Below are 19,928 nucleotides of genomic sequence, written 5' to 3'. Positions count from 1 at the left end.
TGATGCCCTCTAGATGTTGCAAACTTCTACTCTCATCAAAGGGTCTTCCTTTGAAGATGGTTCAGAAGCTGGAGCTTTACAAAATGCAGCTGCGAGATTGATACCAGGACCAGGAGGACTAAACATATAAGACTGACTCTGCCCTGCTTGCGTTGGCTGCCTGTACATTTCCGAGCCTGATTCAAGGTGCTGGTACTAACCTATAAAGCCTTACATGGCTCAGGACCACAATACCTGATGGAATGCCTCTCCCGATATGAACCTACCCATACAGTACCCTCAACATCTAAGGTCCAGCTCTGGGTGCCTACTCTGAGGGAGGCTCAGAAGAAGGCAACAAGGGAGAGGGCCTTCTTTGTGGTGATCTCCCAATTATGGAATAATCTCCCTGACGAGGCCTGCCTGGCACCAACATTGCTATAGTAATGAAGATAGTAATGAAGATTACTATCAAAACACTGGATAAATTATAATTTAGTGTACCTTAAAGGTTCTTGTTCCTGTGTTGGTACCTTCCCTCCTGTCCTCCTTTTCTTGGTACCCCAAAGGGGCAAAATTGAAAGCTAAGTATGTAGGGATGGTGTCGTCGTCGTCGTTGTTATTATTATTATTATTATTATTATTATTATTATTATTATTATCTTTAATGTAAATCAGCAGACAGTTGTTAAATCCCATCCGGGAGTGGGTGGGGAGGAGGAAAAGAGGTGAGAATTGGCAATACTCGAGTGAAAATAACCATGCTATCAGTTACTTCTGACAGAATGATCTTTCACATTCTAATTTTACCAGAGTGCCATGAGATAAAAACCACAGGAACCAGAAATCATGGCACTCTTGTAGGAACTGGCCCTCAGAGGAATTTGGAAAATAGTTTGTGCTTTGGCATTTGGGAGGAGAGGGATGCTGAAGCCAAATGCTAGACGCGGAAAGTTCTGAAGCAAATCAAGCTATAAACAGTTTAGTTCACTTTCTTGAGTTTCATGGAATGAAACAGGAAATATGAAACAGAAAAAGCCTGATCCTGCTGTATCCCTAATAGGATGTCAGTCTGTCTCCTGTCTCTCACACTCAGAGATGAGAAAGACCTATCCTTCTAGGTTCCCAGCACAATAGGCAGTTGAGATTTCCTGATGCTCTACTCTCTCTTCCCCTTATAAATGGGAAGTAGCATGACACCAGAGACCCTCAACAGATACTTCTTCTAGCTGTTGTTCACTCCAAGCAAGCTTAGACAATGTACTGAAAAAAGTAAGAGGTATCCTACTATAGAGCTCTTCTTCTGCATTTGCTTAACCTTTGTACTGCTTTTGAGTGAATGACTGTAAAGAGAAACCTTTTGCACATAAGCGATTCTTCTGGATCATGTTCAGGCTATTTTATGTTTGTGTCCTGGTATATAAAAGAACTGAGCGACCACAGCTCTGGTTGAATCAGCACTCTCAAAATCAGGAGTCCAGCACAGGATACACTAAATGATGACCAAATGGTTTGTAATAACATAATTTCCTTGCGCTGTCACACAATATCAAATGGTCTTCACTAAAATCTACCTTTTTTGTTGGTAATCGTCCTGTTAATGTTTGTAAGAAACTTGACGACTCTGTGTGCGAAGACATACGATTACAACTTCGATCTGTCGCCTATGGAGTGGAAATGAATGAATGATGACAGCACATTAAAATCTGCTGGGGGTGACATTTGCAGCTCAGGGGCAACACACATCTTCAAAGTCTCAGTAGCATCTAGGTCTCAAAATCTTGGCCATACGTAGATCTCATTTAAATAAAGTGACAACAAATGCTGGGCATTTAAGTATTTTAACAATCTTTTCAACTATTCGTTAAAAAAAGATTGGTAGGGTTTAGAACTTGATGGATGTTAAATATCAAGTGCAATGTTTTTGCATAAAGATATTTAAGGTTGGTCTGTAGCAACACTGTATTGTGTTGACAGTCATACGTCAAAAAAAATAGTATATTTTAAGGGATCAGTACCATTCCTCTCAGCCTAACCAAATGTGGGGATATTACCCCCAAAGTATTAATCAAAAAACATGATGGTCACACAGAAATATAACATCAAGTGTGATTAATATTCTTAAACTTGGTTTTTAGCATCAGCAATTTTCAGTTTTCAATAAGAATAATGTTCTTTTTTTACCAGATTTGTGTAGCAGAGAAGAACTGCACTGGAGTAGGTTTTTTTAGAGACAGCTAAGAGGTATGATCAACCGACTCCAACCAATAAATAAATCCAATAAATAAATAAATAATCATGCAGTGTTAAGAAGCAAGCAACAAAGGTTAAAGTGTCAAGGCACTACACATTTCATACTTTGCAACAAATGTCTCTCTCATGATACATTTCTCAGCGTCCAATTTTCATTAGGTAGGATTAGGATATCTAAACAATTATTCTGTTTTAATGTAATGCATTCAACCATTCACATGACAAAGGAAGGATGAGTGGATGATTAAGAAATACATTATGAAAATGGCCAAAATGGTAAGTGATATTCCAAAAACACACACAACAAAAACAAAACACATAGAGTTAGAATCCAAGGGTAGTCATACTTAGAGTAGACCCACTGAAGTCAATGGGACTTTAGTTATGACTAAGTTAAGCCTTATTGGCCGTAGCTAGACCTAAGGTTTATCCCAGGATTGTTCTGGGGTCAAACCTGTTCATCTAAGTGCCACACAGGGCATCCAACGCTCAGGCAGGGACGAACTTGGGATGATCCTGGGATAAACCTTAGGTCTAGCTACAGCCATTGTTTCCGTTGGTCTACTCTAAGTATGATTAAGGACGCAATCCGATGCATGTTTAGATGCATTCCCTATGCTGGCTGGGGAACACTGGAAGTTGTAGGACTTTTTTTGTCTAAACATGCATAGTACGGCACCCTAAGTCTGGTTCTAACCGATGGATTTTGAAAGGATTTGTATTACATGTTTCCATTGCTCCACATAATGTACAACACTTTTGTAAAGGAAGATTATGGAGAAATAAAGAAAAAAAAAGCAGTAACAATGTGGGAACAGAGCGTGTTGGCCATTGGTGGGTTTTCATGCAGTGTGGTGGCGAAGGGAGAAATAAAGGACCAATGACTCTTCAGAAACAGAAAAAAGCCAGCGAAGGGGTAAACTTAAGAGAAGATGTTCCACAAGTGTAATATCAGCCAACAAAAGAAAGAAAGGAGAAAAGAATGAAGGAGAGAAAAAGAAAGCTCTAATGTAGACACCACCTGTGTAGTCTCTGCACTTGGACTGGGGTTGGATCCCCATGGGGCAGCTTTTGGAGCACCAGTGTTTACCCAGGAATTGGAGCGATCTAAGCCCTGGGCATACAACAGAAAGCAGTAGGGAAAGGAAAGATATGTTACATGTTGCATGCCACACAGTATAGGAAACGCAAGGAAATTAATTACTTCATAGAAACCCAGAGGGTATTCAGCAGAAACACATCTCCAATTAGTACGGTTAAAACAACCTATATTTTAGTCCAAATGGTTATTTGTTTCTCCATCACACACATGCTAAAAAGTCACCTGTCCAAGCAATCCCTGCAATGCAGGTATATACATCTTCAATAATCAGCAATGACTTTACCCAAAAAAAGTTTGTTTGATTTGAGTTAATAAATTTGCATTTCAATACTCTCATAAATAGTTAAGCTGCTGTAAATATAAGCACAAATCTAAAGTTTGTCAGTCCCACTGAAATTAATGGGTCATAAATTACTTAGAACTAATTTGTCCTATTTATTTCAGTGGGACTTAAGCACAACTAACTTTCTCTGAATTTGGATCATTGATTATATTGATTTCAGAGATAACTTATTATATAATTGCACGTGTGGCTTGCTCAAGCCTCTAATCACTATCCCGCAGTAATAAAAGCTATTCCCACATGTTTCTGGGGATCTGTTCTTCAACCAGACACACAAATCCATATCTTCATATGCACCCAAATTGCTATTTTAAGAGTCTTGTGGATTCCTATAATCCTATGATTTGGTCTCTGAACCAAACATTAGCCGTCAAATAACAAATAAGTGACCCAGGTCCTTTGAAGAAATTTATAAACCATGAAATAATAAGAAAACACTCAAAGCAGACATTCACAGTAAATAAATTCAGCAAGGGGTGAGGACAGTTTTTAGCAACAGCTACTTTGTGGTTGGTTGGTTTCCAACACCACACCCTTTGTCGATATGCCTTTTAAAAGCCCACTGATTTTGCATGTTGCTATTTGCTGATAGTGATGCCATTATACTGTTAAAGCTAAAGAATTTTGGCAACTCCCACCCATTGTAGCCCCCATGCCATAGCCCCCATTGTTTCAAAGGATCCCCTGACCCCCTGGTCAGGTTTTCAGATAGCGCAGGGGGCTACAGGAGATCAAGGGAGAAAGGAACAGGAAATGTCTGTTGCATGAAGGGGTTTTCACTCATGCAACTTTGGACCCAATCCATAATTTTTCTAAAGCAAGCTTGGGCTTCACAGATACAGCAAAGAATCCAAAATCAGATTTTTGTAGGTGAGATCATTGTACTTTAAGGTAAAATTTAGTTACCACCGATATCAGTGTACCCAGTACTTTGCCATGCAGTAACATTACCCCTTCCAGCTTATTAAAAAGCAGAATATGTTTCTATAAGAAAGCTTTTATCCATTTTTATTGCCAAATTACTCAGGCCAGGCAGCTTGCGTAAAACTTATCATATCCTGGGTAAATTCCATGTGCACATCACTCCCTCAGGCATTTCACAAAAAGGTCAAGGTGGTTTAATTAAGCAAGACCATCAAATGGATACTTAAATATTCCTATCTCTCCCAGTCAAAGCTTTAAATATTTAGCAAGAACAACATGTGCTCCTTTTTGGGGTGAATTTTTTAAAAAAAAAACATTCAAAAACTATTAAATTCCTTGGTCCTTCCATTTTCATCTTGCCCTTTTTTTTTACAAATGGCTCAATGACTTAAAAAATAAAGTATCTCGGTTGTTTTTTCACATAACTGGGCGTAAAGCGCTTTTAAAGTGGCTCGTAAAATAATTAGGGCTCGGAGGAAGAATTAAAGGTCAGAATTTTACAGTAAAGGAGTCTGCTCTTTTGTTTCCATTGTCCTTGAACAGGTAGGCATCTGGAAACGTAATCTGTTTACAACTGAGTATTCCCCTCAGGTGCTCCTCTCCCAGAAAAATAATAACATCATGGCATATGGTGAGGGCGTGTCCAATTTGAGGGCAGATGGTCTGGTCTGTAGCCCAGTGGAGTTCTTATTTATTTAGTTCTTCTTAATTAAATATATTAGGCAATTATCCTCAACCCAGTGCAAACTTACCTTACTCCCAATAATTGACCGTACTTCATCATCAGGTGAAGTTGGAGTCCCAGATATATCTGGGTTGCTGTTACTGAGGCTCCTGGAGCGATTCAAGTTTAGGCTTGCTGGTCTGACAGCCGAACGAGCCATGGTAGCATAGTGTACTGATCCTCCTAAGCCACCAGGACCTAAAATAATGGTGCACAATATAAGCCAATAGGAAGCATAAAATATATCTCACATACCCTAGTAATAACACTAATTATACTTTAAGTGCCAGTCACATCTACATCTTCCTCAATGACTGTTGGCAGAACCCCTGTGGTTCATCACTAGATTCTGTAAGTTACATTTGAAAAAAAGGAAAATGCCTTATACTCAGATAGACCATTGGCCTATCTAGCCCAGCATTGTCGACCCTGACTGGCAGCAGCTCCCCAGGGTTTCAGGCAGGAGTTTTTGCAGCTCTGGAGATGCTGGTAATTGAACCTGGGACCACCTGCATGCAAAGCATGTACTCCAGCTATTGAGCTACAGCTCCTCTTTTAAGCAGGGTTGGGGAATGCATGGCCCTCTAGATATTGTTGGATTGCAACTCCCATCATCCTACACCACTGGTTATACTAGCTAGGGTTGATGAGAGTTGCAGTTCCAAACCATGTCGAGGGCCCCTTTTATAAAGGAAGCACTTCCATCCAAGAGTTAATCTTTATAAGGAGAGGTCTTGAAGCTCAAGCTTACCTGGAAATCATGCAGTGCCTTTTATGTTGGAATCCCTTCCCCCAATGAAGATGTCTGTGCTGACTGAGTGGTAAGAAAAAGGCCCTGTATATATATGAGGTTGGATACAACACACCACAACAGGAAAGGGGCTTTGCCAACACTCCCCTCCTGCTGCAGCTCCCTGTATCCCATGAAAAGCTTTACAGGGATGTTGAGGGACCATCCTGCAGGATTGGGCAGGACATGGGATCTCTAGTAGGAAAGGGAAATGGCCATAATTTAGAGACTCTCTCCCTGTTCAAGCAGAAATATTGCTCCAAAGCAGGGGTAAGCAACCCTTTTGGGCTGTGCGCACATTTGGCAATTTGAGAAACTGTCCTGGGCACCACCACAAAATGGCTGCCATGGCAAAGGACAACTTATCTGTCCAAAAGGCAGAGGTGGAGTCTGATCCCCAACAAACTAAACAACTCTTTTGAACCCACAGTTTTCAGCACCAATAGAAACCTATTTCACCGCAAACTCAGATGCTGGTAAGAAAATGTGTTATTTTAAAAAAAGTGATATGGAAAGCACAACTTGGCAGGCACCAAGAAAGGTGTCTGGGGTCATATTTGTGATTACAGGCACCACACTGCCTACCCCTGCTCCAAGAATGGTCCATGTGCACTGCCCTCTAGATGAACCACAATTCTATTAACCCCTGAGATCATGCCCTTCAGTTCCAATCTTTTGATGTAAGAGCATTTTTAAAAGCAAATATACCTGGCGATGGTGAATTGGGAGAGGTATTTGGTAAGCGAAATACATAATAAATATATGAAGTGAGAAGATTGTTTCTGCCATGTTGGTCTTGGTTTCCTTCCAGGTTTTTGTGGAGTCTGTTTACAATAGAGGCCATGGCTTCAAAAGATGCTTGACCCAGATTGACTAAAAGAAATAAAACAAAGAGTTTGACATAAAGCTGGCAACCTCACTGGTAATGTCAATGGTGAAGAACAGAGCTGGTTTAAAATAGAAAGAAAGAATACTAACATGAAAATCATATGCACAGTATCTTAAATATGTGTGGAATTTAAGACTCAATAGATACAGTAGGGACTTGAATGATTAGCTTTTCAAAGAATTTGAATGGTATAAACTCCAAGGGCTTTTCAGCGGTTACACAACTGACAAGGTCACAGTACATTTTTTTTTAGCTCACTTTCATTTCTATTCATCACCACTAAGAAATATACATAATAGATACATTGAGTTAGATGGACAAAAGTTATCTGGGTCAGAACTGGCCAGATATACGACATTGTTTCTCCCAGGTTGACTCCATGGTAAGCTAAATTATTCATGCTATTCATACACTACTGCTTTATAATGGCATTGAAATGCACTGACAACTGTTGGGGCCCATGACACATTCCATATAAAACCTGTTCAGATGACACACTAAGCCACGGTGGTTAAGTGTTTTGAGCTAAACATTATGACTTAGCATGTCGTGTGAACCATTCCTAACAATGGTGGCTACATAACCATGGTTTAAACACGCTCACTAACCATTTGCTGCAAAAGGGTTAGCGTCCTAACCATGGCTTAGTGTGTTGTCTGAACAGGCCCATGCTGTTTTCAAACCGCTATAGCACCCTCCTGCTCGTGTTCCCCCACCCACTGATAATGGCCCCATTCAGAAGACACCTTAAACCATGGCTTTAACTGTGGTGGTTAAGCCAGAAAGCCAGGCTGTGTTCAGAAGACACCTTAAACTATGGCTTTAACCATGGTGGTTAAGCCAGAAAGCATTATTCACCGTGGTCTTCTGGCTTTCTGCACCGTGGTTAAAGCCATGGTTTAAGGTGTCTTCTGAACGGGTCCATTGAGAAGTATACTCTAGACTTCTACTCATCCAATGCGTTGTATCCAATATTAGTCTAACTTGTCCCATTCATTTCAGTGGGGCTGTTCTAAATAGGACTAATACTGGATACAACCCATACCAACATTTATCTTGCTTTCAAATCTGTGTGCCCAAAAAAGTAAGATGTGAACAAAGAATATGTCCATGAATAATAAAAATTTCCACAATGTAAAACATAACTATGTCATTTTTAAATGTAGCTGAAAAAATGCAACAGTAAAGATTCATTTCAAGGTCTATTTTTAATTTTTAAAAACTCAAACCTAAGTAAAATACCTATTTGGCCTGCAATAATAGGAGGTCTTACAACCAAAAGGATCAGTTTGTCAAGCAGGAGATGGAGAAATCGCACCACAGGCTCCAGCTGAGACGAATTCAAAGCTGAAATGCTGCTCTTTAATTCATTTTCCAAGTTGTTTTCCATAATTCTCATGTCGCCTATCCGCACAGGGAACATATGTTCATCCAGGGCATGCACAAGGGCAAAGAACTTGTCAAGGTAAGGGTCCTATACACACAAAGTCAAACAATATATACTAAGTTGTGATGTTTTAAAAACATCTGTGTTCACTAATATAAAAAAAATCTTTAAAAACATCTGTGTTCAATAATATAAAAATGCTTAATACACAAACACATACACACAGGCTTTATGAGAAATGGCATGATATGTATACAGACGAGCTATAATTTTTGCTGCCTTTCCCATGTTAGAAGGAACATACCTGTGTATGAATGGTTGACACAGCAACTATTTCTACATTAAAAACTCCCTTATGGTTATCCACCCACTTCATTCCAGGCAGGGGAACCTGATAACAAAGCAATAAATAAGGAAATGATGAGTCTCATTACAGCGACAAAGCAGAAAGATACTTTTAGCAACAGCAGTAATTCCAGTCTTTCTTAGTTGTGGATGACATGAACACTTTTTAAAGCCTGCTGTCAAATCGTGCAACCTGAGTATTGCAGAGATGTATTGCTTCAATGCTCTTGCTGAGTCACATTAGCATAGGGAATTACTGACCTCTGGAGAGAGCACGGAATAAGCCTGTGGTGGCTTCTCCAGGGAAACAGGAAGGCAGAACTGACCGGTCTTCAGCCGTCCATTCTGAAGCATTGGTATCCACTTAATGGGGGGGAAAGAGGCAGAACATCTCATTTGTACATATTAACTACAAAGGACATCTCCAGTTAATTGCATGTTAAAGAAAAATATTATCTAGAGATAATGGATTGAGAGAAAGCGCTACCAGGCTCGGGAATTTGGGTTCAAGAGCCCAAGGACTTTGTGCTGGCCAGAAGATATTTGTTGATGAGTAGCAAATCAAACCAAATACATCAGAACAGAAATGTTTTCGATTGAAGAAGAAGGAGAAGAAGGAGGAGGAGGAGGAGGAGGAGGCATAAAGACAGAAAATGGAACAGAGAGGGAAGCAATTCCCCATTACCCTTTCAGTCTCCCACAAAATGTGCTCCAGAGAGCGGATCTTTGGGCAGCACAAACCACTGTGAATAATCCATAGCAGACAACATCCACTGTCAGGATTGAGGAGAGAGAGAGACAGAGAGAGACAGAGAGAGAACGAACTCATTTGAGCTAGCAGACTTTTGCTAGCATGATGTTGGATTTAACCCCATGAAGAGAGACGCTTCAAGCTAATACTGAATAGAAAAGTTCATTAATACGGGGAAAAATCAGAATAAGCCCAAGTTTAGAATTTAAAAGTTTAGAAAACTTTTTAAAAGTTTAGAAAACTTTTTAAAAGTTTAGAAAACTTTTTCTATTCAGCACCAGCTTGAAGCTTGCCTCTCTCCTCACAGTGAGTGACTAATTTCAACCGAGTCACATTACACTAAGCTCCCAGTGGTCCCAAACAGCCAAATTTGATGGGCAATGTTACTCCGAAGCCTCCCACAGAAGTGACCAGAATACTGAAATAAACTGAACACAACAAACTAAATTTGTGCCTCCGCATGGGTGAAAATCGAGGGGGAGGGGTGAAAAGAACAGGGGTTGGGGGTGATCTTGTTTTTACCGTGTATCCAACAGGAGTCTCAAGTGGGGTATTTTGCTTTTGTTGGCAGCTGACGTGATAAAAAGTAAAAAGCAAGTGGTGATGATCAGTCAAGGTAGCAGGAAGTTTAATCTTAATTTCTTCGTGAAAATCAGGAGATCTGTTTTGAGATAAAATGTTTTTATCTGTAAATATAAAACTTGCTGTTTTGCAGAGCTCAGCTATTATTCTATACTTGTTAAACAGAAACCTTTTGAGGTGAGAAGCATAAAGAAAAACAAAAGGCTTCATGGAATGAGTAATTTTCTCTTTGTGATCATCATCTGGGTCTCTGCCTATTCAGTCAATAATTTCCTATTTTATTTATCATTATTAATTTATTTTACATTTTTGTTCTGCCCATTTATCCAAGGAACCAGCTCTTTCAGAGACAGAAGGGGGTGGGAAAATCTAAGGCAACCTGAAATTTTATGCTGATGCCTGGGAATCTAAAGTGTTTATTCAGCACGTGGATGGTCAACACTAAAAAACTGATACAGGATACATGGGATCCACACAAAAAGAAAGCTGCTTGCATCTCTTGTTGCTCCATCACTCTCCAGAAATGGTGCTACTTGCAGAAAGTTCCAGGTTCAATCCTCAAACTCTCCAGTTGAAAGAATCTCAGTTTACCTCTCAGTTTTGACGGTACTAGGTTAGATGGGCAATTTGTAGTCCAAAAAAGCGCCAATCAGCAAATGAAAACTAGTGAAAAATCCAAGAAGTTGCAAATATCTTTAATATGATGTAGATGAGAGTTTAACCCAACATGTTTTAAACTCAGAACTGCTATTATTTTAACGTTTAATGGCTTACTGTTCTCTCTTAGCAAGTTACAAAAGGGGAGACTTATTCTTGAAACAAAAAACAGTGCTGAACAACAGAGGTGCACATTTTAAAAAAATATAAAGAGTACTTTACAGAAGGATAAATGTACTCACACCTCAGGGCTCATCTACACCAAGCAGATATTCCACTATGGAAGTATATAAAATGTAGGAGCCACACTACTGCTTTATAGTGGTATTGAAGTGCACTGAAAACTATTGGGGCCCATGACACATACTATATACCGCTTTCATACCACTTTCATAGTCTTATATCCTGCTTGGTGTAGTTGTGTCATGGGCCCCACCAGATGTCAGTGCACTTCATTACCACTATAAACCAATAGTGTAGCTCCTGCCTTTTATATACTGCTTTCATACCACTTTGATAGTGGAATATCCTGCTTGGTGTACATGAGCCCTCAGAGGACATCAGAGGTGCTTGAAGTGCCTTCAAAACATATCATAACGGTGGAGGACGTTTTCTGCTCCCTCCCCAGTTCCAAGCTTCAGAGCAGGGCTGGGCTGTCCTTTTTGCACTGCTGTTTGGAACACCTCCAAAGCAGAGCACAACTGCAGTGATGGGATGACCCCCAGCTCCTTTCTTCAGCTACAAGCTCAAGAGGAGGGTTGCAGCTAGTATGCAATGAACAATGCTTTCTTCAGAAGTGCAGTACTTTAAAAGTGAAGTACAAAAGAGATTATCTCCGACCCTACTCTCAGGAGTTTTTACTTGGGAAGCAGCGAAGGAGATTATCCCCAATTTCATATTGTTGAAGCTTTCTTCTGCTTCATCAGAGGAGGTAATGGGTCCTGGTGACTCCATATGTTGGCTGGATACCCAGCCAAAATGTATCGGCCCCTGGTTTTAAGAGTTTTGGTAAAATACTTGGCATGCACCACAACCTAAGCTGTGTGAGATTTAAAAGTCAGGACTACAACAAATCCCTTGAAAAGGCTAAATGAAATTTAAAACGGGATTTGGACACTTTAAACCTTAATAGGATTTGGGCACTTTGGCATCAATCCTAAACCACTTTCTCTCTTAATTGGGCTTATTCCTATAATAAATAGCTTGAAGATGAAGACTTATGTATGTTCACAGTTGTGTGTGTGCGGGGATATTTCCCCATATCTCAACTGATTCAAAATCAAGACAATGGAACTCCTTCTTTCTTTTTACCATGCCCTGGCTGAAGCATGTTTATGAATCTGATTACAATGTTCAGCAACTTACAAGGTTGGTTTTTTTCTTTAGATATCCAAATCAGGTGTATTGAATAATTCATTCAATATATTAATGAATTCAAATACCAAAGAGAACATCAAATGCACCACATATAAGAAATAGAACATTTAAGCACTTACCAATGTGGATTCTCTAGATGTTTTGGACAGCTCCCATAAAGCCAGGCCAGGATGGCCAATGGACAGGGATTATGGAAATTGTAGTCCAAAAAATCCAGAGGGCACATGGTTGTCTACACTATGCCTTATCACAATACAGACTCTCTTGTAATGTTAGATATTGCCAGGCCTTTTTGATATTGGAGTCCAATATTTCATGTTTGACAAAAACTGAAATGTCAGATACTTTGCCCAAAATATATTATGCACATCTAGCACAATGTTCACCTCTCTGAGGCACATGATTTTAATGGAAATTGTTTTGATGCATTTACACACAGGACAGTATCCAATGGTGACCACCCATGAGTGGCCAGCCCCGCCAATTCCATTGTACCAGTGAGATTTAGGTCTTCCAGGGGCAGCCCAAAACAAGTGGGAAGACTCATTTCTGGAATGGGGTAGGCTGGTGGAGCTTCCATAAGGGAGTTCCGCTGACCTGCTCCATTCCAGAAATGAGCGTTTCTGCTTATTTTAGGGCTTGCCCTTGGAAGGCCTAAATCTTCATTGCATGAGCGGTGGATGCTGCTTGCGTAATGGAATTGGCAGGCCTGGCCACTCACGGACAGAAGCAACAGTGGACTTCACTCACAGACAGGTAGTGTTGGATACCGTCCAATCTGTTTATATGTCATAGAAGCATTTGGAAATAACAAGGTATTTGTAAGCAATTTGGTGAAAGCAGTGGTGCCCTGGAGATAGTCATGTCATTAAGCGCAGAGTAGCAGAGGAGCCATCTAAAGACTACTGTAATGTCCAAGTTTGTTGACATGCTGTACCTACCTATGAAATTCTTAAACAAGTCCATATGCCAAATTCTGCAACAACTGCCAAATTCTGTATGTTCCAGGTACCAGATTTTGCAGTAGCTAACACAAGTACAGGACTTATTTATATTTTGGTAAAGCCAGCAATCCTGACATCTCAAAAAAAGGCTTAACCAGATGGAAGAGATCAGCTACATACATGTATCATACATTACATCTATGGCCAGAGGATTAGAAAATTCACAAGGCTTCCATCACTGTCTTTCCTTTAAATAATATGTTACATTCAAAAGGACTGAGCATATAGTTATTGCTACACTGATATACCCACTCCTGGATTTACATGTGTACATGTGAGGTCTAAATAGATGCTTTTGAAGCACTTTCTGCATTTTACCTGTTATGATAAACAACAGCTGTGTATGCTTCTTTTGAAAATTCAGCACAGCTGGATTTCCCAAAGATTACCTGCAAAAGCAAACAAAATGTAAACATTTTAAAATTTATTCCATGTTCTTTGGCAATTAGGCTAAGAGCCTTTACCACTTTAAATAATTTTGCTGGAACCTTAAATTCTACAGCTGCATTCTATATAAATAGTATACACTTCAGTTTAAATAGTGATTAAAAAAAAGAAGAAGCAGGAAAGATGAAATTTGATGAGAAAGAAGATTTCATGTGTCTCCAGCACAGTAGATGGTGTTGGCTGTGTGTAAGGGCACTGTAAGGACTAAACTTCAGGAACAACACAAAAGCAGGCCTAAAAACACTTGAAAGATGAACATATATAGAAGATAAGAGGCTACAATGTGCTATAAGTATTTAAGTTTAAAAGTACTCACCATCTCTACTATGCTCCATTCTGACTCTGCTCCCACTGGGATGCAGAGGCAATATGGAGAACTCCTAAGGATAAATAACACATCACAGCACGTGCAGTGTGTGTATCCAAGACAGAAAAAAACAAACAGTTGAGGAACACAAGCCCTAAGAGCACCCAAACCAAAAGGGAACACACAGACATGTGTGCGCACCATACCGGCATTGCGTTACTTGGATCCTCTCCAAACATAAACTGGACTTTTACAGTGATATTCCGAGCAGATCCTTGGCGGTTGGCAAAGTTAAGGCTTTGAGGATAGACGTATAGAATATTTCTGTAAAAAAAATAAAAAGATAAAATACTATTATTACGTGGTGCACAATATCGAGGTGGCTTGGGCAGCAATCATAGATGTATTTACTTAGGAGCAATGTGCCACGCTTTTGTGTGAACATCTTTGTGTGACCCCAAGCAACCCTTTGGGTTCAACCAAATCATAGAATAGTACAGTTGGAAGGGGCTTATAAGGCCATCGAGTCCAACCCTCTGCTCAATGACTCCTTTGGCCGCAGTCTTGAACACACTTGTCCCGTTGAACAAATTGGGACTTGCTCCCCAAAAAACCCTGAATAGGATCACTCTGCAGCTGCTGTTTCAATGGCCTCTTTTGCTTACACTTTACACACACACACACACACACACACACACCAGACATATATGTACTGAAACAAGTGTTGGACAACTCTTATTACATGACTTCATTTCCATGTTCCAGTTATATGAGTTATCAATCATCTTCTGTTACACAGAGGACAGCAAAACAGGAAACATGTAATACCATAAAGTGTCATCAGTCTAATATTTCCTGGTGGTGGAGCACATCTGCTATGAAATTTGATCTGGTAGCTTAGAAACAATAGTAGACATACTGCTTATATATGCTGGGGGTGAGGCAAAGCATGGTTTGGGAGAACATCTTGCTTAACTCTTGTTGATGGTCTTTCTTTGATGGTTTCTTAGCGAACCTGATTTGAGCACTCTTTACAAATCTGATTTGAGCACTCAAGCAGCCCAGGTTGGCCTTCGTGCAAACGCTTTCACTGCATACCTAGGGACCCTCTATCAATTGTAAACATAAATGGTAGAGGAAGAGCTAAGGGTGCTTTAACTCAGCTCTTCTGAGCACCAAGGTGTTTAAAGGATATACTTATTTATCAGACAGGGTAAAAAAAAATGTATCTCTGTAGAAGAGATGGGGAAATTGATAGTGGCAGCCTGGGTGGCAGTTTGAAGAATGATAAATGGAGGAGGTACAGAAAGGGAGAGGGTGCAGCAGAGGAGAAACCTGCATGTATGAGGGCTTGGCCATTGCTTGCATATGAATGAACCTGATCGTTTGGCAAGATACAAGACTTGTGCTTGCATCTGACTCTTCTAGTATTACAAATATGTGCACTGTTAAACCTTTTCTGCCTGCTTTTGCACATGTTTCTGAAACACAAAGTATAAAGATAGTGGTTATATCTGTATCCATTTTGAAATGATGAGTCACAGTTTTCACCCTGGGCATTTCACACACTCCTGAACAAAAACATCACTGTGTTACTTTCAATATATCCTTCAGCAAGAGCAAACGGATTGTGCATGTGATCCACAGCCGTGCAGTCTCATGATGCTTACCCATCGTAACCTGCCCTTCTCAATCGTTTGAATCCTAAAGTTCCCACCCTCCGACAGAGTGCGTCTTCCTCCATCAAAGGAAGATTCCCTTCATAAGAGGAAGGCTCAGCTCCTTCTGTCAGACAAAGGAAACTTTTGGATCCAACCCAAGAAGCTTTGTCTTGTCCTTGTACTAGACAGAATGGTGGACTATAGAGCCACGTGGGGCACATCTACACCAGCCTTTTTCCCTAGGTCCATTCCTAGATCATCCCTGGGCATCGAAATTGGGCAAAACAAAGGGACAACCCCTCCATTTTCACAGGATAACTGGATGCCCAGTTATCCCGATTTTCCCAGTGGTCCTGGGACCTTCCGAGAACCGCGGGAGGTGTGGTGCCCGCTCCTGGCTTCTCCCTTCCTCCCCGCAAGTACCAGGGCTCTTAAAACAGGCACGGAGTTACGCGGGGGCAGTCTGTGCCCATTGGGGGTGGGTGGGGGAAACATTTCAAAGGTTTTTTTAAAAAAACCTTACATCCGCTGGAGAACAATTGCACTCTGTCTCCATTCCAGGGGTGGGTGGGAATAGCGGCTGCAACATCCCTCTTTCCTTGTGGGACGTCGCGCAGCCGTCAAGCCACTGGGGGGAGGATTGCAGAAGCAGGTAAGTCCACAATCCTCCCCCCTCCCTTGTTTTACACCCTTAGGTGGTCTTTCTGCCTTCCTTGCAGAGTAGTAAGCAGAAGTCCACAGATAGGCAATTCTTTCTGTTTCAAATGAAGACCTTCATGCTGAATTAAGCGCTGGAATTTCATCCCCATTGGTCACCTTGCTTAATCAATGTTCTCTTTATTATTTCTGCAGGCAGCTGCTGAAGGATTTCCTCTTTTGTGGCTCTTCTAAATTACCTCATTCTGGCATGAATACATTTGCTCCTCAACGTGCTTTTTCAAATAAAAATGGATATGAAAATTTACTTTAAAATGTACTTTGCTCATAAAACTTTCATTAAGTATTATTAGTAGCTTAAGAGAGGGATTTAAATGTATTTGCAAAGCCAAGCTATATGATCCCGACATTAAGAATAGTGTTCTTCAAGGAAATCACTGCCCCCCCTTTTTTTAACCTGTCCTTCTTTCCCTTTGGTGGCATTATTTTTTCTAGGGATTTGGGAGGGTGGGAGGTAGGGTCACTGAATGATAGGTGTTGAATGATAAGTGGAAGTCAACTACCTGAATTGGAGCAGGATTCATATAAACTTTGTGGTGGCATCCCAACTTTGGAATGCCTCCTCTCCCCCAAGAAGACATGATTGGCACTGACATTTTCCCCCTTTCGGTGCTAAAATAAAACATTCCTTTTTGCATTTTAACATTTTTTAATTCAATTAATTTTGATGTGTTTTCATTCAGTTAGCTGATTGAAGAGTTATTGTTTATGCACTTTAGTAATTATATGGCTGTTTTAATTATAGGATTTGTTTTTAAATGTTGTAAACACTACTTTGAGATCCCTTGTGGTTGAAGGGCAGTTTATAAATGTTAGAAATAACTAGTCAACCATCTTGCCCATGTTATATAAATGATTGTGTACTATAAGCAGAAGATACCAATGCCTATTCTGCTTCCAAGTATTGAAAGGCAGAAAAAATTGAGAGCTATGAATAAGGAGGACGTTTGCCCAGGGGCCATAGTTGATTTCTCTACTCTTCTCCTCCTAAAATATCTAGCAAATACTAAGCACTCAAATAACTTTTATGGAAAAACAAATATACTAATTTCAAAAGTGAACAAATAGATCATGTCTACAGAATAGGAGTTACTCAAAAAAATTAATTTCCAGTAACTGTAACCCTTCTGATATCATCTCAAGGTTATTTTTCTATGAATTATTTTATTCGGTCTGCTTATAAAATCAACTACCTAACCTAACCCATACCTAACCCACTGTACATCTCATAGCCACTGCAAGCTATTTTATTTTTAAGGAGGCTACACTACATTCCATCTTATAAAGTTTAGGTTAAAAGGTTAATAATTTGTATCTTTCTGTTCAACATTCATTTATTTGCCCACCTGAGCAAATAGAACCTTGCCTTCAGAGCATTGTGTGTGAGAAAAACAGCCCTTGAAAATCTTCCACAACCTCAAACCAGCTTGATGGTTTTTTTCTAAAAAGCATCTTATTGTGAAAATAATCCTTATTTATTTCTAAAACAATCCCATCTCCTTTGTCTTTGTAAAGTGCCACCTACGCATCTTTCTGAATCCCCTACACTACTCATGTATAACATTGGCAATGCAGGGTATATCAAATAGTTTTTTAAAAACTAAACAAAAAAGAGCAATGGATTTCTGCCCCTTTCACTCCTTCCTTTGTATAAGCTGGCAAACAAACCAGAAAGTCTTCTGAAAGCAAATTTAAAGGTATGGACAAAGTGGGCAAAATGGTTTGCACCATCCCCTTCCCCCCTAACCCCAATTTTAGAACACCCCCGATTCAGAGATTAATTTAAGTACAGACAATTTGCAGGTTGGGAAGAAAAAGGTTTTTTCCATATTCGTGATCTCTTTATACAAGGAAAAATCATATCAATGCAACAATTAGAGGCAAAGCTGAGCCCACTCCCTTGTCCCTGGCTCCAAAAACTGCAAATAGTCTCTTTTGCAAATGCTCTATATCAATTCCATAACATTCCACGCTCGCTTACTATATTTGAGAAAGCTTGCCTGACTTATTCTAGAAAGGTTAAAGGGGGAGCTTCTGATATATATCACATGATGTTGAATTGTCAATTCCCAGATAAGGGAGGGTTAAAAATTATTTGGGAACATGATCTGTGCACCAGTTTCACTGAAGGTGAATGGAAAAGCTTGTGGCAATCAGCACCATATAAAACAATATCAGCAAAAGTTAAAGAGCTCATTCTGAAAATCACTCACAGGTGGTATATCACCCCTGTTAGACTGCACCATATTAGTGCTAATATATCCCCACACTGTTGGCGTGGTTGCTCCGTTCCTGGCATTTATATTCATCTTTGGTGGGAATGTCAACAGGTCAAAACTTTTTGGTCAAGGGTTTTCCAAACCATTACAAACATTATTCATGTTGAAGTAGAAACTGACCCAGCACTGGCTCTACTTTCTATTTTTAGGAATGCCAATAGAAACATTATTCCCAAAGCCTTGGTCACCCATTTGCTGGTTGCAGCCAGATGGGAAATTGCCCAATTCTGGAAAAGTGACAGACCTTTTGACCATCAACGCTGGTTTGATAAGATTTGGAAACTAGCTTTAAATGATAAATTGAGACAACATAGCAGGTTAGCAAGAGGAGAAATAACATCAGACACATTTGTGGAAAACTGGTTGGACTTTTTCACATTTATTAATATGAATCCTGGCGAACCTAGACCCCCAATGACTCAGGAATCCTTTTGGTCAGAGATTCTAAATTAACCTGCATCTTTTTCTGTACCAAGTGCTTATTGAAGGAATGAACACCCATTTTTTTTATAGTGGTGCTATGGGAACATCTATATTGTTGTTGAGTGTTTTCTTTTACTCTGTGTATTTATTGTATTTGTCCTTACTTGAAAATTATATATATATTTATAAATATATATATATATATATATATATATATATATAAAGTCTTCCATTAACTATAGATTCCCATTTTGTCCAAACTGAGAAATGATGGCTAACAATTTCGGAGCAAGCCATGATATTAAATCAATTTCAAACCGTGGTTTCTTACCCTGGCTTTTTCCAAAGCTTGTAACTATAATTTCTTGGTTTTGATGAAACTAGAAAGTGTGGTTAATGGAAAACACCCTGGTTTGTTTGCTGGCTTACACAAAAAGGAAGAACTGAAGGAAGAACTACATACATACAAAGGAAGAACTACATACATTGCCTATGTATGTAGGCAAAAGGCTAGTTCATAACTCAGTGTATTAAGCTGACATATGACTGTCCAAACTCTTCCACTGTTTTCTATGTTATGGATCTGTTCCCACAACCGTTTTTTATCAAGCCAATACAGAAGACTAACTAACCCAAGAGATCTTAAAGCAAAGAAAGAAAGAAAGAAAGAAAGAAAGAAAGAAAGAAAGAAAGAAAGATAGATAGATAGATAGATTTGGGGGGAAATGTGTCTTTCTCCCCTTTGTTTATCCAAATAGAAATGAGGCTGTATGTGTGGGCAAAAAAATCTTATACAATCGTTTCTCTTTTAAAATGATGAGCCAAATACTTTCTAAAGCATGCTTTAAAATAATATTATTAACAGCCATTTTGTACTGATGTAAAGCTTGTCAAAGACTCAAAGGTAGCAAGGCTAGTGATGATAGCATCATGACTAAAACAAGCGATATATTTTCAGGTATTGCAAGTATGTGGCCCAAATTTGGG

The 19,928-nt window shown here is 39.6% G+C and overlaps 1 protein-coding gene across 6 annotated transcripts in view; it reads right to left on the bottom strand.

Moving 5' to 3' along the window:
* DOCK7 (dedicator of cytokinesis 7) overlaps positions 1-19,928 on the bottom strand; it is a 143,232-nt gene that overhangs the window by 48,849 nt on the left and 74,455 nt on the right. For 3 of the 6 annotated variants that reach the window (XM_063138024.1, XM_063138033.1, XM_063138041.1), the window contains exons 15-24: positions 14,068-14,185; positions 13,426-13,496; positions 10,010-10,148; positions 8,998-9,099; positions 8,696-8,782; positions 8,247-8,478; positions 6,824-6,988; positions 5,354-5,523; positions 3,254-3,346; positions 1,554-1,643 (exon numbers count right to left, since the gene is read on the bottom strand). In XM_063138024.1, coding sequence (XP_062994094.1) covers positions 1,554-1,643; positions 3,254-3,346; positions 5,354-5,523; positions 6,824-6,988; positions 8,247-8,478; positions 8,696-8,782; positions 8,998-9,099; positions 10,010-10,148; positions 13,426-13,496; positions 14,068-14,185 — 1,267 coding nt within the window. The remainder of the gene's footprint in view (positions 1-1,553; positions 1,644-3,253; positions 3,347-5,353; positions 5,524-6,823; positions 6,989-8,246; positions 8,479-8,695; positions 8,783-8,997; positions 9,100-10,009; positions 10,149-13,425; positions 13,497-14,067; positions 14,186-19,928) is intronic. The other 3 variants (XM_063138049.1, XM_063138056.1, XM_063138065.1) reach the window with 1 other exon arrangement.

Source organism: Elgaria multicarinata, chromosome 1 (assembly GCF_023053635.1).
Source record: "Elgaria multicarinata webbii isolate HBS135686 ecotype San Diego chromosome 1, rElgMul1.1.pri, whole genome shotgun sequence".
NCBI lineage: Eukaryota > Metazoa > Chordata > Lepidosauria > Squamata > Anguidae > Elgaria > Elgaria multicarinata.
This window is presented reverse-complemented; position numbering and strand designations above follow the sequence as displayed.